Raw genomic sequence first — 20,569 nt, forward strand, 5'->3', positions numbered from 1 at the left:
ATCTATATTTTATCATATACACCGTGTTTTTTATTGAATTGCGTTAACTTCGGGGTACTGGTAAGTCCGTTTAAGGAAACTGCATGACATAGTTAATTTTCCAAAAAAAAAATTTTTTTTAATATTTTTTTGTCATAAAAAGTAATTAAATGTTACATATAGCGTTGTTGTTGCACGGGCATTACATTTATCTCAATCAAACAATTGAAAACTGTGACATGTCATTGTCATTTCGAACATCGATCGTCCGAGATAGTACTTACGTTTATTAGCAAATGTATTAACCCGTACTAAACACTAATCAATATGTGAACGGGCCCTAAGGTAAGTGTACACACTCGTAAGGGCTTTATAAGATAAAAATAAAATATTGATTATCTCCGAAATGGAGTTAATTAGAATACCGGCGTCTTTGAGAAAGTTACTTAATTTAAGCTCAGCAATGCACCCTCGAAATTAACGCAAATAAAAAAAAACACGGTGTATATACATATATCGGAGAAAACTAAAGATTATCAATATTATCATATATTCTTTATTCACACATATTGATGAGTCCAACTGTAGTCGGTTGAGTACCGCTGACTTAATCCTGCTCATTTGTTTACTTTTAATCTCCTATCACAACATTATGACACGACATTAACCTTCTCTTTAGCATAAATTACAAATGCCTTCCATGGCATCTCCATCATTTAATTTTTCTTTCTATTACAGTATTTATGTAATCGTCATATCATGCCACCAACATGAAAGAAGAAGAAATCCTCTTCTGTTCCCAGTCATCGTCATAATAAATATATTTTTATGTTACTAAATTTAATCTTTTTCATTCGTTTTTTGTTCTGTTCAACTTCATACCTCGTATCTGTTGCCTTTTCCTCATCTAAAACGCACAACGCGTGCTGTATTTAGGCGTTTTTTTATTTTACCGGATCCGGTCCGGATCCGGTGATTTTTACCGGATCCGGTAGCTCCTGAAAAGTGCCGGATCCGGCCGGATTACCGGATCCGCCGGACCGGATTGCAATCCCTAATTTTGAACGTGCCGCTCGGAGCCGGGCCTGAGGGTCGCGAAAATCATCATATTCATCATGTTCCTCGTGTTTGTCCCGTCGTTTCGCCACGGCTCAATGCTCATGCATTACGCTTGGTAACTTATCCCAATAATTGGCGTAGGAACTGACTTTCCAAATGATCCAACCTTGTTGTTTTTCTTCACCGAAAAGCGACTAAAAAAATATCATTCATTTCATATATCGGACATAAGTTGTAGTATGAGCAGGAGTTTGAATCCGCGACCTCCAAATTGAAAGTCGCGGGCTAGGCTACTAGCGGTTCCTGAAAGTCTGCTACCGGAAGTCACTGTTAAACTAAATTAAGACCTTGATCATGAAAGGAATATTCAGCCCCAAATAATTTTTACATACAAATATAATATATGTTCTTATAACCATCGTTATCCCAAGAAACACTATTAAGGGATTTAAGTAGTTTCAAATATGTTGAGTATTGGTCGTATAGTGGGTTTATAAGCTATCAGCTGTGGTGTGGCCTGAAACCCTCGTTAAAAAGCTGTTAAATTGAAGACTTCTGCTTGTGGACATTTTAAAACAAAGTTATTGGCGCATTATTGACAAACTGTGTCTTGTAGATAGTGTATCGGCTTTTTACTCTTAATTCAACACAAAACACTATTTAAAGGGAATTACGTCGTTTCAAATATGTTCAGTAGTGGTCGTATAGTGGTTTTATAAGCCATCAGCTGTTGTGGTAGCTTGAAGCTCTCGTTAAAAAGCTGTTAAATTAAAACTTCTGGTTATGGACATTTTAGAACAAAATTACTGGCGAATTATTGACGCCCCCCTAGCCTAGTGGGCAGTGACCCTGCTTACGAAGCAGGAGATCCCGGGTTCGAATCCTGGTAAGGCCATTAATTTGTGTGTTTATCACAAATATTTCCTCCCGAGTTATGGAAGTTTTCTATGTAGTTATATAAGTACTTATTTATAATTAACTATATATTATACATATCGTCGTATAGTACTTTAAAAACATGACTGAGTATATTTTTTATAGGATTTCTTAAGGGTACTTTCAATTAACCATTTAGGTAAAAGTATCGTTATTTATGGAATGGGGATTTAAATATCAGTATTGAAATTGTATAACAAATCCATTAAAAACTTTCATTTGCTTATTGTAAAAAATCGTAAGTTCTTAGAAACAAAAATGCTCTAGTGCAGAAAAACTTTCAGATCACGAGAAACGAAAACCATATTTATCGCTTATCTACTCGTATGTATGTTATTTCGTGTGGTCTACCACACTAATCAAATCCTGAGAGTTATGAATTGGCTCTTATGTTTACGAAACTAAGACCTACCGTTTAAGAGGAATACCTAGTTGGGATTTTTCCATACAAAAGCTCTCGACTGTTTACTCCCTGGATTTTTAACCTAGAGCAATGATGTTTTCAAATAAGATCAATACCATCAATATCTGTTGAGTATTTTGTGGAGTGTTTTTTGGAGTATTTTATTTTGAAGAAACTTAAGTACAGCGCCTCGAAAATCGCAAAAACGGCTCAATTGAATTGACTGCAAAATAAAGGCGCCGTATACAAATATGACAACAAATATCCAAAAAATCTAAACATAGTGGCATAGATTATTTCTTCCTCTTGCAGCTTCCAAAATTTCATAATAATTAGTTGCGTTTTGGAGGAGGAAACAGTCGAGAGGGAAACCTCAATTTTTGAGTTTTTTGCGTAGCTACAAAAATTCGAGATTTGAAAAGTTGTTCAGCTAGGTATTGCTCTTAACCGATAGCGTTAGTGTCATATATATATAAGGCTCAATTTATAACTGTCAGGATTGACTTCTTAGCTGCGTTTAACTACTTTCACTATAGTACACTGTATTGTACTACAAATCCATTTGTTTATGCGACTGTTTGCATTCTCATTAATTAATTTTAAAACATTCAACATGTGTATGTACGAAATATCATTTGATATTTACCACTAGCTTTTCGGTGAAGGAAAACATCGTGAGGAAACCTGCATACATCTGCGAAGAAATTCAAAGGTGTATGTGAAGTCCCTAATCCGCATTGGGCTAGCGTGGGGACTATAGCCCGAGCCCTCTCGCACATGAGAGGAGGCCTGTGCCCAGCAGTGGGACGTATATAGGCTGAATTATTATTATTATTTATGTGTCATGTGTGAAGAAATCGATATTATTTACTTGAAGTAGACTTGAATCATACAGGCTGTTTATTTAGTTACCTGCAATAATTAATAATCAAACGAACTTACCTGTGAAGTTTGATTACAATTATGCGAGTATCCAAATCCAAGACAACAAATATAATTTACTAGCAGCAGTACACGTTATCGTGCAGTCCAAGTCACACATTTTAGAGATTATAGTATTTAAAAAACAAGTTCGCGCTGTCCCTCTCACTCGCTACGCTGCGTTCCTGCTTCGACATCGCTCCTCCAGTACTCATTATTTCAGAGTTATTTTTGTGTTATTAACAGAGACTATTTTATTTTCATTTTTGGGGATGGGGGGCGGGTCTTTGTTGTCTTGGATTTGGATACTCGCATAATTGTAATCAAACTTCACAGGTAAGTTCGTTTGATTATTAATTATACTTCGTATCCAAATCCAAGACAACAAATATAATTTACTAGCAGATGTTCAGAGCTTTGTATTTAAATTCAAATCCTGAATGCGAAAATAAAATAAAATATCGATATCAAATCAGTATGTTACGAACATACTGATATTATTGATTTTGACTAAAGAGAACAACGTACCACCTAGAAGTTATTAATTTATATCCAATTTAAATAATTATTTATGTATCCACATAGTATAAATGTAAAATGTATGTATAGCATAATAAAATTAAGGAGTGAAATTGCTCTTGGTATTTCATTTCGTTAATATTAAAAAAGTATAAAACTTTCTTTGATTTCACTGTAGTATATTGATAAAGTTGTATATATCTTAATATTCACAAGGTACAACTATTTTTATGTCATTTACAAGCCAGGACGCCATTAAGTGTAAATGTGTTTTCAAGCTTTAGTTGGCTCTAAATAAGTTTTAGATGGGCATTTTCTGTCTGTAACCATATAAACAAACCATTTTGTATAATTTAGAATTTACCAACCATTCTCTGGATGTAATTACAACGGAGACAAACAAGCATACGGCCTGCCTGATGGTAAACAATCACCGTAGCCTATGAATGCCCGCTACTGCAGAGGTATATTACATGCGCGTTACTGACCCTAAAATATAATCTAATTTTATGTTACGACACTTTAAAGTTAATTTTGAATACAGCAATCAATACTTTCCTCGGTAAATAGCCTTTGAGTGAGGTAGATAAAGGAGAATTTTCTTCATTGTAAAGCTACCATAAATATCAAGGCTATATGTAAGTACTTTAAAACTAAGTCTGGACAATTACTAGTAGAGTATCCTGTAGGTATTAAGTATTTGAAACTTATCACTTTGAAAATATAGATGGACTAATTTTAGTTATTACCACAGATCAAGAAATAGTAATATGATATTATTTATAACTAAATAGCTAATCTCATCTGCTTATGCGTATCTGAACGATGATGGCTACTACGCTAACAAGTGGCAAGGAACTTAGGTAGATTATGTGTTGAGTTATGATATATTTGTGAACAAAATATCTGGCATGACTTGTAACTTGTACTTCATTTTAAGGAGTAACATTTTTTAACGTTACCTACAATAAAACTGTACAGTGTGCATTGCGACGAAAAATGAAAACTATTTAAGCTTTCTTTTACAGCAAGGCAATATGACAACCCGAGCATTTACATTTCAGACAATAATAATGTTATTGTTAAAGGATTTCAACCCTTTATTGCGATTATTAATCTAACTACTTAGCGCAAGCGACTGCAACACGTGGCAGCATAACTCTAGTTGCATGGTTGCACAATTTACAGCACTTATTTCGCGTCGCGGGATAGTGCATCAACGGCGGTTCACCTCTTGTTTGATGCGGCGATGTTCCCCTGAAGTTTGGAGCTGAGAATCCGTAAGTAAATTGTACCGGATTTATTACATTAGGCTCGTTGATATGGTATATTCTTGACAGCATATCAAAGCTGACGTTTGAAGTTATTAGGAGTATATAACAGCGTGATATGAGTACGAATCATAAATTTGGGTTAAAGGGTTTACAGATATATTTTTTCCTATATGTTGTTTACATACAGCATTTCTTTGTCTGTAAGGGCAATGACATTGCGTACATTTTGTTTAAGGTATTTTAGGCCGCTTTAACACCTATTAAATTACCTCCGCGTAACAAGAACCTCCTTTATATTTCATTATTTTTACAAGTCCTGTAAACTTTAGCTCAACCTTAAATATTTTTGCTCTTTAGTCCCTTATATTTACATGCGTAAAGCTACTTCCAATACTATTAAAGTCTTCAATCATTACATTGGCATCAACACTGTTATAGTAGAGCAACGTTATATATCTTTGACGATATCATTTTGAGATATGTATAATGACCGACTGTAGACCGAAGAGCGAAGTGACCGAAGAGCGTAGCGACCGAAGTGCGAAGCGACCGAAGAGCGAAGCGACCAAAAGAAGCAAAGCAACCAAAGAACCAAATGACCGAAGCATTATAACCTCGACACTTAAAATGAAGCACATATAGCCTCGACGCTGCGGAAATGGAGGCCTCGATACGATTATTGTGGAATTGTAGAGTACATATAACTTAAAGTGCGGCATATATCTTCGTCACTGCGACAGCTGCGACAGCGGACCCCTTGACACAATTATTGTGGAGTAATGATAGCATCCTCACTATGACGTGGGGCAAACATAGCCTCAACACTACGACAGCAGAGCCCTCGACACAATGATTGTGGAGTAATGATAGCCTCCTCACTATTAAAGTGGGGTACATATAGCCTCGACGCTGGGAAAGCGGAGCCCTCGACACAATATTGTGGAGTAATGATAGCCTCTTCACTATTAAAGTGGGGCAAATATGGCTTCAACGCTGTGAAAGCGGAGCCCTCGACACAATGACTGTGGAGTAATGATAGCCTCTTCACTATTAAAGTGGGGCAAATATAGCTTCGACGCTGTGAAAGCGGAGCACTCGACACAATGGTTGTGGAGTAATGATAGCCTCATCACTATTAAAGTGGGGCAAATATAGCTTCAACGCTGTTAAAGCGGAGCCCTCGACACAGTGATTATGGAGTAATGATAGCCTCATCACTATTAAAGTGGGGCAAATATAGCTTCGACGCTGTTAAAGCGGAGCCCTCGACACAATGGTTGTGGAGTAATGATAGCCTCATCACTATTAAAGTGGGGCAAATATAGCTTCAACGCTGTTAAAGCGGAGCCCTCGACACAATGATTGTGGAGAAATGATAGCCTCTTCACTATTAAAGTGGGGCAAATATAGCTTCGACGCTGTTAAAGCGGAGCCCTCGACACAATGATTGTGGAGTAATGATAGCCTCATCACTATTAAAGTGGGGCAAATATAGCTTCAACGCTGTTAAAGCGGAGCCCTCGACACAATGATTGTGGAGTAATGATAGCCTCATCACTATTAAAGTGGGGCAAATATAGCTTCGACGCTGTGAAAGCGGAGCCCTCGACACAATGATTGTGGAGTAATGATAGCCTCATCACTATTAAAGTGGGGCAAATATAGCTTCAACGCTGTTAAAGCGGAGCCCTCGACACAATGATTGTGGAGTAATGATAGCCTCATCACTATTAAAGTGGGGCAAATATAGCTTCGACGCTGTGAAAGCGGAGCCCTCGACACAATGGTTGTGGAGTAATGATAGCCTCTTCACTATTAAAGTGGGGCAAATATAACCTCGACGCTGTGAAAGCGGAGCCCTCGACACAATGATTGTGGAGTAATGATAGCCTCTTCACTATTAAAGCGGGGCAAATATAGTACCATGTCGACATCTCATTTATAAGAAAATATTTATTTAATATGTGTTTTAATTTTGAACTATTAATTAATGTGCATTATAAAATTACATTAAAACTTTAATCAACACAGTTAATACCGATTTTCTGTTTGATGAATATCTTGTTGCACAGTAAACCTAAGCTTCTAAGTACTCACGGAAAGGAGAATTATTATTAGACGGAGTCCATAATATTACACAAATCAAGTATATCTTTCCATAATATATTTCATTTTAAAATTATATTATATTATGTTAATCAAAGCTGTCTAATAATAACAAAGCGGGTAACTAACTGATGATCAAATTTAGGAGGCGACCACATCGATTGGACCCAAGACTCGACGATACCGCGATGTCCGATTAAAGCCTACTACCTAATCCGTCATGATCCATACGATAGATTCACTATGGCCCTCATATGGGGCATGGGGCGCACGGTATCGGAGCACGCATAGCACGTCCCGTTTGTATACGTCGATTAATGGCATTAAACACTTTAAACTGTCAGTCAGACTAAATAGTCTTCCAATGCCATATAGATTGTGTCTTGATTGACATTACTCCTGTATATTTATACCTATAGGTATCCTCATAAGACGCTCATTAAACTTGTTGGTACTGTGTATGTACATTTGCATAAAGACGCGTTTTGTTATCATTCATAGGCACTTATTACCAATCGGCAAGGATTACCATTGTTATCTGTTTTATTGTATGGTAGGGTAGATCGGACATGGTAAAAGCCGCTTTCGTGAAACGATTACCTAGTATATATTAACTTTATTCAGATATGGTTTGTATATTTAAATCTGTACGCGAAAGCATCTCGTAAAAAAAAAATTGTGAGTGAACATTGCATTTTATGCAATCATAAAATGAAATCTAAATAATATTATATTAGTAAATAATACTATAATAGTACGTATTACAATTATTTAAAGTTCAAATTGTAATCTATTTGTAGCCCCATACTTATTTTTTCCGTAATTTATTTATTCAAAAAAGAAGGTAGTTGTAGTAAGTGATTTCGTATGAACGTAAAAATTACTTACTTGATTTCTTAGGTAATAAGTTTATTACGCTAAACGAATATACCTACAATTTCAAATTGAAAGTTTAACTGCCATGTAAGTATGGCAAACGAGACTAGACTTGCCGAGCTGAATAAACATCAATTTTTCGTTCGAGGGTACGGCGGTCGGCAGTTCAAATAATGTTTTGATTCTATACTTCTTATTCAGCGCACAATAAACATTAATCGAAACACAATTAGGTACACATATTTAGAGGAACACTATTTTGGCGAAAATACGTGTGACTCGGACTAACACAAAAACATGTAATGAGTACTGGAGGAGCGATGTCGAAGCAGGAACGCAGCGTAGCGAGTGAGAGGGACAGCGCGAACTTGTTTTTTAAATACTATAATCTCTAAAATGTGTGACTTGGACTGCACGATAACGTGTACTGCTGCTAGTAAATTATATTTGTTGTCTTGGATTTGGATACGAAGTATAATTTACGGGGTGAATACATAGGTCATACTGAACAACCGAACAATCGCAAAAAAAATGTGGCCCATTCATACATTTTGGCTATTCCGGGGTTGGTTCCATAGTAAAAGCTGCTCAGTATGACCTATATATTCACTCTGTGAGTTATTGCAGGTGACTAAATATAACCTGTATATATGCACCGGCATTTTGAATTCTGTATGAAATAGGCAGGTACTATTACTTGTTATGTGCCGCAGCCAACCATATATTATTACCTAATTACTGACGATTAACAGGTCCTTCCTGACTTAGCTAATTGCCCCGAACACGCCGCGCCCCGGATGAGAAATATTACATACTGCAGGTATAAGTAGGAAAGGGCCTTAACCAATAAGTCTATTTGATTAATAGATAAGACGTTTACTTGTTGGAACAATAACACACCCATTTATAATACAATTAATCTATTTATGTGTATTCTGGAGATATAATCGGGCGGGGTTACAAAAGATTCCGACCAAGGTAGCTTTAACTGGTAATAGTGTGGTTTGCCACTAAATTTCATTGCGCCCTGACCAAGGTGAGGGCCTTGGACCGTCTTTTAAGTGTCTGGAAGAGTCACAATTGGACCTCTAAAGATACGCATGCGGCTCGCGAGTTATTGAGAATGAGTGTTTAAAAATATACGAGTTACTGACCTAACCTGCACAGATGCTTTTGTTATCACTGTAACTCTGAGGGGTAAATATGTAGGTCATACTGACCAACTTTTACTATATGTAATACCCAACCCCGAAATCGCGACAAAATTTTCTGTCATCTCATACATTTCGGTGCATCAGAGTCAATGTTTTTTATAATTAATTTTTAATTTTATAAATTATTTATTCACGACCAACTTGGATCATTATGTGTTAGTGACAATTTTTATCTTAATGCTAATGTTAATATATACATATGTATTTAATTATAGCAAACTATATACTATATTTGAGTTTCTTATAAATAAATAAATAAGCGGATTCAAGAAAATCCGCCTAGGTACTCACTTATTCCTGCGCACATGAGTCATGCAGCAGTTATTTAAATATAGGCCATCAACCCTGTCCGCAAGCATGGTCAGGATGCTGTTGGAGCTGGCCCGTACTCTGCGCACCAGGGATGTGGCTCGCTTGCGCATCGTGGTGTAAAAGCAGTCTACCCGCGCTTCCGCGAACATCCCTGACGCGCTACAGAATCTAGACAACCCCATCAGCACCCTGTACGCATTATTATATTGAACGCGCAGAGCATTGTACCGTTTATACGTGTAGTCTGCCCACAGGCTGCTTGTGTAAAAACTAGTACAGTAGGCTCTGAATAAACTGACTTTAACTTCTTTTGAGCAATGAGCAAACCTGATAAATATATACCCCATATTATCATCCCATATTATAGATCAGCAGATTTTTTTTCGCGATTTTGGGATTGGCCCCATCGAAAAAGTTGTTCAGTATGATCTACATATTCACCCCCTTAGAGTTTGGTCAGTGATAACAAAAGCATCCTGTATAATATAGTGTATTTTGAGACTTTATAAAAAAGTCGATCCCTGATATAGGGTTGTACAGATTACTTTGACGCTTGACGCTATGCAAGGCGCGTCGAACACCTCGCTTACCACGGCCTTAGGCCGCAGACTAGATACACGCGACTGGCGGGGCGGCGAGCGGCAAATCAAGGCCATTAATTGCACTCGACCAAGTGTATGAACGGCCTTGATTTGTCGCTTACCGCGGCTTTACACTTAGCTAATATGTGCACATACTTGTCGCGGCGCGGTGTGGGGCTACAAGTGCGCTGGCGGCGGCGAGCGCATGAGCGGCACGGGCAGGTGCGGCGCGTACTCGCGCGACAGCACATAGCGCGGCGAGCAGCAAAACGACTCTTTGCGCGCTTGCAGCTCCAGCAGCGAGCACAGTGAGCGCTCGTACAGCCGCCACTGGTGCACCACCCAGGAGGCTGGAATGAACAAGACAGGTTTAAATAAAAACTACACAAAAAACAAATACCCTGCCTACATGCCCACCAAGCACTTCCACGTGACTTGGGAAAACTAGGAAGCCAATTTGAATGTACATTTTGATATCTAAATAATGTAATTTTGTTATTTTGTATTAAGTATGCATAACTCACGAACAAATGATAACAAAATGACATCTTGTTGATGTCACAACGTAAGAATTGGCCTCGAGTTTGAATTTGATATGACTGTTACGACTGTCAGTCATATACGTTGAGCACTGCCGTTTGCAGCGTCGGTCGAAATTTCGCTGGAAATGGTGGAAGTGGGATATAGTCTACTATAATAATCGATATTTTACGCTCGACGCTACAAGCGTCAGTGTGCAGCGAATTCACTTGGGAGTGTTTTTTGAACTTTAAAAAGTGTTTAACTCTAACTTTATATCATGCATACAATTTCTTTCTAACCGTAACCTTATTAATGAACTTATATTATGATATCTATCTAGATCTATCAATTTTATCAAAGTAAATAATTTATTTAAGTATAACATAATATTCGCAGATTGCCACAATAATAGCTAAGTTCATTAATTATGGTAACACAATTAGTACCAATTTGCAGTCGCATTGCAGATCAGTCATAAAATATAAATCGCAAATGCATTAATGTGCCATTCAGCTGCCATTGTGATATTTGTGAAGTGATGATGATAATTGCACGGTTGTCCCAAAACAGAACAAAAACAAAACAAAACAAAAACAACAAGAACAAATACTGTGGCTGTGGTTTTGTCGAGGGACAACAGTCGCCTTACCAGGACCACAGAATAAATAATAGTATTACCGTACAGAAATGGCACTTCCTACAAAACCGAAGTTTGACAGCGATTCAGGGACGAATTATGCTGTCCCTTTCAAGTGTATGGCACTATCTCTTCCGGCCATTTAGGGTTGTCAAAATTCAAGTTATTATCTTATCCCATCAAAAACATTTTCATGTAAAATGTAGCCAAGACGAGACCATAAGGCTCGCACTGTCAAAAATATATCAGATCTCTTGTAGAGCCAAGCTTCTAACTCTACAAGCCCTAACTTTACAAACCTCTAACTCACCTCAAACTTCTACTCCTAAGGTAAAATATATGGCTTGGCCATTTCGCTCCCATCACATGGGCGTAAGGTGAAAAATTTCTTCACTATTCATTATTTATTATTATACGTATTGTATAATTATTTTAGTAGTAAGTTACTTTTTTAATACTACGTCGATGGCAAACAAGCATACGGCTAGCCAATGGTAAGCAATCTCCGTACCCTATGTACGCCTGCAACTTCAGAGAAGTTACATGCGCGTTGCCGACCCTAACACTCCGCACACTCGTTGAGCTTCGGCAGGAACTCAACATTATGAGTAGGGTCTAGTGTTATTTGGCTACGGTTTTGTGTAAGGTGGAGGCACTTCCCCAGTTGGGCTCTGCTCTAGATCTGGAATGACATCCGTTGTGCTGTGCCGTACTACACAAATCGAGATGACATTCACAATGCCCATACCTCTCTTTTGGACGTAGTTTAAGGACGTACCCGGATCCAGTTTTTTCTCATAAGAAACACACACACACACACACAGTTTTTTGTGTGTGGATCGTGGTATACCACGTTGCCATAATTAGACCACACCGGTGTGTATATAGTGTGTATAGAGACATGACATGCGCACACAAACAAACCTTACTTGACGATATTGCTAATGTGCCATCCTAATTGGAAGATTATGTCAAATAGGCTAGGCACGGTAAACGGGCTTCACATTTCTCCAGTGTGCGAGCGCGATATCGCTATCAGCATGCATAGCGCTGTCCCGTTCACACATCTGTGTAGCCATGAAATAGGCAAAAAGCGGATAGTAAATTATGAGCTAAAGACGTAAATTGGTCATGAAAATGATGTTGGCCATACATAAAATGGATCTCAGCCGCTCTGGCTTCCTTATATGTGGATAAAGGGAATTCGTAAACAAACGAATAAAGAAGCCTTAATTGTTGCGAATCCTGTTTTTTTTTTATCGTTGCACAATTATTGTAGAGAAGTACCTACAGAGCAGAGAATACAGAAGCAAATTCAATAAGTTCAATTTTGAAATGTATACTGGCCTTATGTTTGATTGGACTCATTAACGTCTCCTTAATGTGTTGTAAATACATAACTCGCGTGTGAATAAGCTGTCAATTACTGTTCATAGATAAGACGAATATTCTTGTTAAGTATGTAAAAATGCCCCTCACCTAATATCTAACATTTTCTTTTAACATTTTTTAAAGACACATTCAAACTTAATACAATTTCATTTACATAAAATGACCCTTAGACGCAACTTTCATTTCTAATTGAAACAGACTAACCCCTTAGTGTAAGGCCTGAGTAGACGCTCGAAGCGGAGCGTTCGGCGGGGCGTGCAGCGTGGCGTCGGGCTTACAAGTGATTTGTACAGCGTGCACTAAGGCCACTCCTATACGTTTGCATTTGTTTAACATGCACTCCGCACGCCCCGCCCTGCTGCACGCTCAACTCTAGCGTCCACTCAGGCCTTCCACTTAGTTATGACGCTTTACTCGTACAAGTCACAATAAACGGAATGAATATAATAACTAGTAAGAACCTCGCTAGAAAGTGCCATTTTGTACCATTTGGCGTTGAAACTGGCACAGACATTGCGAAGCGTCTGGTTGACGTAACTGGTGACCGAAGAGCTGGCGGCTTCCTCGCACAACGTATCAGCATTGCGATACAACGAGGAAATGCCGCCAGCATCCTTGGTACAGTGCCTCTAGTCCCTATTTTGGATTCAAGCTGGTTATTAATAGTAATACTTCTGTATATAATATATCTGTTACGTAAATAAAGCATTTCACATTTGAAAAGTCGCAGTTATTTGATTTATGTTTCTTACAAATACATACGTCAAAATGCCACTTTAATACAACGGATAAATTATTGATCAGCTATTCATCATTAATTAGCTAATTGAGGCTAATAGCATGTTTACGAACATGGCGATAAGGATTTATGATTTTTTAAAATAATGTCTTCATACGCGAATCCACTTTCCGATACGCATATTCCCATAAAAGTTTAATATAACATTTAAAAATTATAAAATCCATAAAAAATATTATTAATAGTTTAGAGTGCCATCAGCGGGACAGGGCTACCAATCTTTATTATCAACTCGTCTTTGGTAATGATGATATTATGCAAAATGCGTGCAGTTTCCAATCAATTAATTAACTATTAACGACCTATTACCACGCGACGTATTACCTATTGGTTAACCATTAGATATTTAATACAGTTTTGTTAAGCCCTGACGGGTAATCGTATGCAAATGTAGTCATATGCAAATATGGACCTTTTTACTAGTACCCTATATAACTATTTTTTATATATTTGCTTGAAATCTTCTTTTAAATGGTCACCAGTGTATTTTCCCTTTTAACACGTCCGCAGACAGTCCGTCGAGAGATGTATAAGGAGAAGTACCTAATACCTACAGTAGTTGCAGGCGTATGATACTCCGCACCGCGCGGTCTGCACCTGATCTGGTGTCGCATAGAAATATGTCTAAAGCAAGTAAACACTGCATCGCAGATGGTTACAAAACAAAAAAATGCTGACAACACACAAGTATACATAATATCTCCAATCGGCAACGTTTGAGCACGTTCGGTATACCTAAACAGGTATTTTGTAATGCAGTGAACCTTCTGTAGCATTGACTCGTATTGCCATGTTATTAAAGGTTAGATTTGACAAATCTGCGCGTCATCGTGGATGACACGAGCTATACGTACTATTATTTATTCCGTGGTACAGTTTAAAAAAAAATCCTGAATTCTACTTTTTCCGAATCAGAACAGGATACCGAATATGGCCTTAAACGGACTATTTTTGTTACACTTTGTATAATATACCAGGGACTACAAATAAAGAAATAAATAAATGAAATGTCGTAATGTATAGAATAACAAAAAAAATGCTATTTTATCAAAGAGATACTGGAACTATATCATAAAAGCAAGCAAAAAATAAACCCGTAATTTTTTTCAATATTTTATCATAACGTTATTTTTTTATTACATATTCCCACTTTATTAAGTACGGTGATGTAATGTAGAGTAGAAATAACCTAACAACAAATGAAAATACAACAATAATTACGATAAAAACGCTAATTAGCTAAGTGTTTACCTAATAACCTTTATTAACACCTAAGAGCGGCTCTTATGGAAATAAAAACTGTAATGATGAAGGCTAAAGAAGGTGTGAGGTAAAAATAACCTGATAAAGGTTCGGCTACACCGCTGCTCAAAATACGGTACCGTAACGGAATCGCAATGACGTGCCGTAGGCGTCACGACTTTTATGTCCTCCACACAGCTACTTATAAAATACGCTGACGGTGCGGAATAGCAGTGAAGTGCCGTAAACTTCACTGCTATTTTGATTGGACGGCATGCTAAACGGGTGAATTGCATAAAAATTGTACGTAATTAAGCGTAGTTAAGAAGCTGTGATTAGTCTTAAGTTAATTGAATCATTTGTGTTACGAAAATTAACCATGTAAAATGTATTGTATTGTACTTTATTCATACATATGTCTATAGCATACGCAAAAAGACGTTCATGCATATCATTTTTTGCAATTCATTCGTACAATTTTGTCATTTATGGCAAAGTTGGTCGCGTTCACGATTTTGAGATTTATCGTTACGATTCTTTTAATGTATATTCTATAAATTCGTTGTGTAAAGTTACTTCTTTACTTTCCAATTTGTACGTAATGTGTCTAATTATGTGTAATTTTTTTTTATATTTATTGTAAATATTATGTTACGCTTCGTGCTGTACACGGTCATGGCCCCGACGGAAGACCAGCGCTATCCCAGCCAGGCTAGCACCATGCTGAGTCGGGACCATTTCGTGGCTTATATGTTATGTTATGTTACTCGTTGTTTTCTTTTTTATTTTGCCACGAATAAACGCTCTCTACTCTCTACTCTACATCACTGCGATTCCGCACCGTCAGCGAATTGTGAGATGCGGTGTGGAGGGCATGCGATAGTATTAAAATAATGACACCTACGGCACGTCCCTCCGATTCCGTACCGTCACCGTTTTTGAGCAACGGTGTGGTCGAGCCTTATTAACTTAATTCCACTTGTATTTTCTATTATGTCGTTTGTAAATAAGTTCATCGTTGACAGCTGACTAATAGCGACATGACAGTGACATGACATGTCATCTGCGCGACAGTAAATGACTTTTACAAATAGTAGTTTTTATATTGAATTGTTTCACGTTTTTATGAAAGCAAATGCCTTGAAAAAAATTACTCTGAAACTAGACTATATATAGATTATATATATTAGTAGAATACATATATTATTTGCTCTGACCAAAACCTTAAAAGGTTAAAGTTGCCTTCATAGAAATAATTCACGAAATTTATCCTTCATACCACAGCAATATAATTTTAGTAATAAATAGGTAGTGATAGAGCAAAATGTATACAGAAGTATACTTTCAGAGCTATTGAGGTAAAATGTTAAAACCCGCGCGATCACCAAATCTTCCCTCGCAACTTTTGCGCGGCGGGCAATATCTTTTGTTGCTTTGCCAACTAAATATAATTAGTATATACTAATATATCTTCTTTTATATTTTATATCTTTTTTTCTAAGTGCGTTCTTGTGCGGTTATAACTTCATAAGCCATGTAGACTGCACGGTGCAGACTGCCGCCAGCCGACCTCTTCATAGCGTTCTACCATCACATACACTCCACCTTGCACGTTTGCCATTCATGTTTGTGGTATTTGTGAGCTCTTTCCATAATGGGCTGTATACTAAGCATGTTGGTAACATATTCCTTTAAAAAAAAAATCTACCACAATGTCGTCTGGACAACAGGACATAAAGCAACAAAAAACAGTTACATAAACAATAAAAACAGTACTAATATTGGTTAATAATGGTATTTTGAGTTTATATTGTATTTATGACTGACAATTCTCGACAATCTTCGGGTTTATATGCGTGCGTTTAGTAGCTACTATATGTTTTGTTTAATTAAAAATAAATTAAATCTGATAAATCTTATAAATGAAATCGTATGTAAAAAAACCGTCTGCGTAAGAAAACGAAAGACAATCTGAAAACAAAGATGGTCTGGTCTTGTACTCCGACCAGACCATCAATATCTTAGAGCAGTGGGCAAAATCCGGCTCGCGAAAGAATTTTATCTGGCCCGTCGCCGGTCATTCGAAGTTCGAAATAATAAGTATATGGCCCACAAAATAATAATAAAACATTTTTGCTGCAATTCTGGCCATTCTCTGAAATTTCTTTAACTTTCTGGCCCCCCATGAAGATAGTTTGCCCACCACTGTCCTAGAGGTATAACCGTGTCAAGTAATGTGGAACATAATAAATTTAAACATCAACACTTTTTTTATTCGTGTTTTTTAGCCGTCGCTGGCATTATAAAATCGATTTGTACTTGAAATTTACTGTGCGAATAAGCCCATGAATGTATGTGTAGTTAACACATTAATTTTATAGTTTTGTTTTCTATGCTAAAATTGACAGGTGGCGACGCTTCGAGCTATAGTTATAAGTGGACAGGCACACGTGGTACTTACGTTACTAGACTTGGCAGGGCTAATCATTGACATCGACTCACGCGCAGTATCGACTCACACATACTAACCTACTCCTATTAAGACAACCAATATTGAGTCATAAGATCATAGCGTTAAGTTCTCAATCCTATGCTCTGTTTCGCCATGTGTGGGTGCAATAAAAATAGATATAGTTTGATATCGATGCGTTAGTATTAAATTAGCATTGCAACAATGTTGCGATCTATACGATACTGCATTTTATGGTCATAGCTTCCTTAGTTAGATAGTTGTGCGAAACGAAACGTCTGTGCGATGTTGTTTTTAGTATCGAGTTTAAAATAATATTCTATAATTGCTTCTGCCCGCGAATTTTCCGCGTAGATTTCCGCGATAAAAACTATCCTATGCCCTTTTCCGGGACTTAAATCTGTACACCTAATTTCATTTCAATCCGTTCAGCGATTTGAGAGTGAAATTCATTCTTCTTCAATTTCAGCATAAGATCTTATTATACACTTGTCAATCTGAATATACCATTGGTTTTACACCTACAGCTTCGAGAAGATATGAAATATTCTGTAATATAAATAATACAGTTTATTGTAATAATATTTAAGTGTGACAGACAGACATAACGAGTTAATTTCGCATTTGTAGTATTAGTACTGAAGTACCGATTTAATCCTACAGCTACTTTTTACCACAGCACAAATCGAAATTTCGTTATCAACCTCTATCGTTCAAATATGCAAGAGTGATAGAGAAGCAGATAGTCCTACCCATACTTACTAATTAATTTAATGTGATCAAATCGCTTTCAATTTGAACGGAGATGCAGTTTTTCGCATCGTTCAATTTCAAAAATTCAACCATATTTCCTGCATCGGTGATTTCAAATTCACTTGCCGATTTTTCTTAATAGAAGTTAAATAGAACCTGAATGGCTACGCTCACGCACTCTGCAATAAAGAAGAATTTTATACCACGAACGCTTCGACTGTAGAATGTACTGTCTGCCGAGGTTTTTACAAACTTTTATTTAACTTATCCCGTTGTGTGTGTCGTATATTACCCACAACACAAGTCTTATTGAGCTTACTGTGGTGCTGTGTCGATTTGAATAACATTGTTCCATAATATTTATTATGGATTTTACGGGCCTATAAGTCCCGGTCTTTTAATAGGCTTGCGTGGGGATTATAGATCCAATACGTAGGCCAATATGTGTTATAGGGTCTTCTTTGGAGAGCTTTAATGTTATGTAGAACGCCTGCTGGAACCCATTCACAGGTGCAACAATAGACACCCATGAACTGGTCTCAGCAGGCATTGGGACTATTGTAGAAAAAGTGAACAGTATACCGGTCTATGGATTGACGTTTGAGTGGAATTACTTATTATTATTATTTACGTTTATGCTAGATAAGATCCAATGAACAAACAACATTTTCATGTAAAATGTTGCCAAGACGAAACCATAAGGCATGCACTGAAATGAAAGTTCATACCTACTGACTGGAATTGGTTTCATGGTGGTATTTCGGGATACCATATTCTCGTCTGTCAAGGTGTTTCGGCAGGAAAAGCCTTGGCAGACTTATATATTCCTGAAATGAGGGTTCAAATCTACTGGAATTGGGTTAATGGTGATACCAGATGGGTATAAATATTTAGGGGTACCGTTGGTGACCTTGCTTACTTAATCTAGTCTGTCAAGGTATTTCGGTAGGAAAAGCATTGGCAAGCATATATATATCCCTATTACCCTAATAGGTTAAAACCTACGGACTGGAATTGGTTTCATGTTGGTATCAGATGATGGGAAACCATTATGCATTTCATCGCGGTATCAAGACGGTACGAAATTTTGCAGTCGGCTCTTCTATCATCTGTATTACCTATTTGTAACACAATTTTTACTAATAACAACTAATAGTAAATATAGATATCTTACTCAATCGTTCATACCAAGTTTCACGTTATATCAACTTGCCGTTTTATAATGAGAGCGTAATTTTAATTGTATGCAAGCGGCTTTGTGGCGAACGGTTCGTTACAAGTTCCTTCGTGAAACTTGCCAATGCAAATGCAATTTTAATTTTCCAGAGTAAAGACTCAAAATGCAATTAAATTGAACCTTTTATAGGTCTCTAGATAGGGTTGCCATACGTCCCGTACATACGGGACTGTCACCGTACTTAAATATCGCGTCCCGTATCTTTGCCCGCCCCGTTTCTGTCCCGTGTATCAATACCGCTGTAGAATACGTATATAAATGGTCACAATCACGTTCCAATTAATTATGGCATCTCTAGAGGACAAATTTGTAAAAAATTATGACACCGAATGAATATTTATTTATCTCCTCGCATTTATGCTATACGTCTTGTTTTAATTGATTTATTTTTAATTCATTGCATATTTATAGGTCCTTTCTTAATGTTACGTACATAATGTATATTTAATTGTGTACGATAAGGCAAGAATGTCACGCGTTTTTAACATAATTGGCTGCATTTTATAAATATCATTGACAGCTTTTAATTAATTAATTATTTATAGAGACATGTCCTCAAGATTGGTGATATGCTTCTTAGTAGGTGGCGGTGTTGCCTGTTTTGGTGTTTCGTTTTTCTTTTAATGATTTATTATAACTCAAGATAGGATATCATTTGAAAGCGTGCCGTTCGTTTGTTCGTAAATTGAGCGTGTTCGTAAATCGTCGTAGCGTTCCAAAATTGGAGCACTTATATTGTGACAAATTGTACAAGTTGCCTGTTTTTTATGACAGAGGAGCTCAACGAGGGGGGCGGGTTTAGGGTCAGCAACGCGCATGTAACTTCTCTGGAGTTGCAGGCGTACATAGACTACGGAAACTGCTTACCATCAGGCAGGCCATATGCTTGTTTGCCACTGACGTAGTATAAAAAAAGGCCAACGAGAGGGTCACCTGAGGGTAAGTGATTGCCCCCCATGGACATCTGCAACACCAGAGGGGTTGTAAGTGAGAGTAAGCTCTTTTCTTGAAGGTTTGAAGGTGGTATCGGTCCGAAAATACCGCAGGCGACAGTTCATTCGACAGTTTAGCTGTGCGAGGCAGGAAGTTTCTGGAGAAACGCACAGGTGGGGACTGCCAACCATCTAAGTGGTGAGACGCCCTTGAGTCGTATCTGGGCAAGCGAGGAATGTGCACTTGCTCACCGAAGACCGAAGAAGAAGAGAAAGACACAAGCTCATTTTTAACAATGAGTATGACAAAGACGAATGGAATGCGAAAATTAATCAAAAATAACAGATTCCTCCGTAGGTATAGAAATAAATATGGAAGTATTTTTTGTAGAGCTTATGAATGAG

General features: G+C 37.4%; 1 protein-coding gene and 1 long non-coding RNA gene across 3 annotated transcripts in view; one reads left to right on the top strand and one right to left on the bottom strand.

Moving 5' to 3' along the window:
• LOC133528313 (protein doublesex) overlaps positions 1 to 20,569 on the bottom strand; it is a 355,787-nt gene that overhangs the window by 103,173 nt on the left and 232,045 nt on the right. The window contains exon 3 of one of the 2 annotated variants that reach the window (XM_061865655.1): positions 10,337 to 10,530. In XM_061865655.1, coding sequence (XP_061721639.1) covers positions 10,358 to 10,530 — 173 coding nt within the window. In that variant the 3' untranslated portion in view covers positions 10,337 to 10,357. Of the gene's footprint in view, positions 1 to 10,336; positions 10,531 to 20,569 lie in introns of those variants that run through there. The other variant, XR_009800982.1, reaches the window with a different exon arrangement.
• The window catches only part of LOC133528327 (uncharacterized), a 240,327-nt gene continuing 223,645 nt past the window's right edge, over positions 3,888 to 20,569 (top strand). Inside the window, exon 1 of the long non-coding RNA XR_009800985.1 lies at positions 3,888 to 4,459. This is a non-coding gene — a long non-coding RNA (uncharacterized LOC133528327). The remainder of the gene's footprint in view (positions 4,460 to 20,569) is intronic.

This window comes from Cydia pomonella, chromosome 19, assembly GCF_033807575.1.
Source record: "Cydia pomonella isolate Wapato2018A chromosome 19, ilCydPomo1, whole genome shotgun sequence".
Lineage (NCBI taxonomy): Eukaryota > Metazoa > Arthropoda > Insecta > Lepidoptera > Tortricidae > Cydia > Cydia pomonella.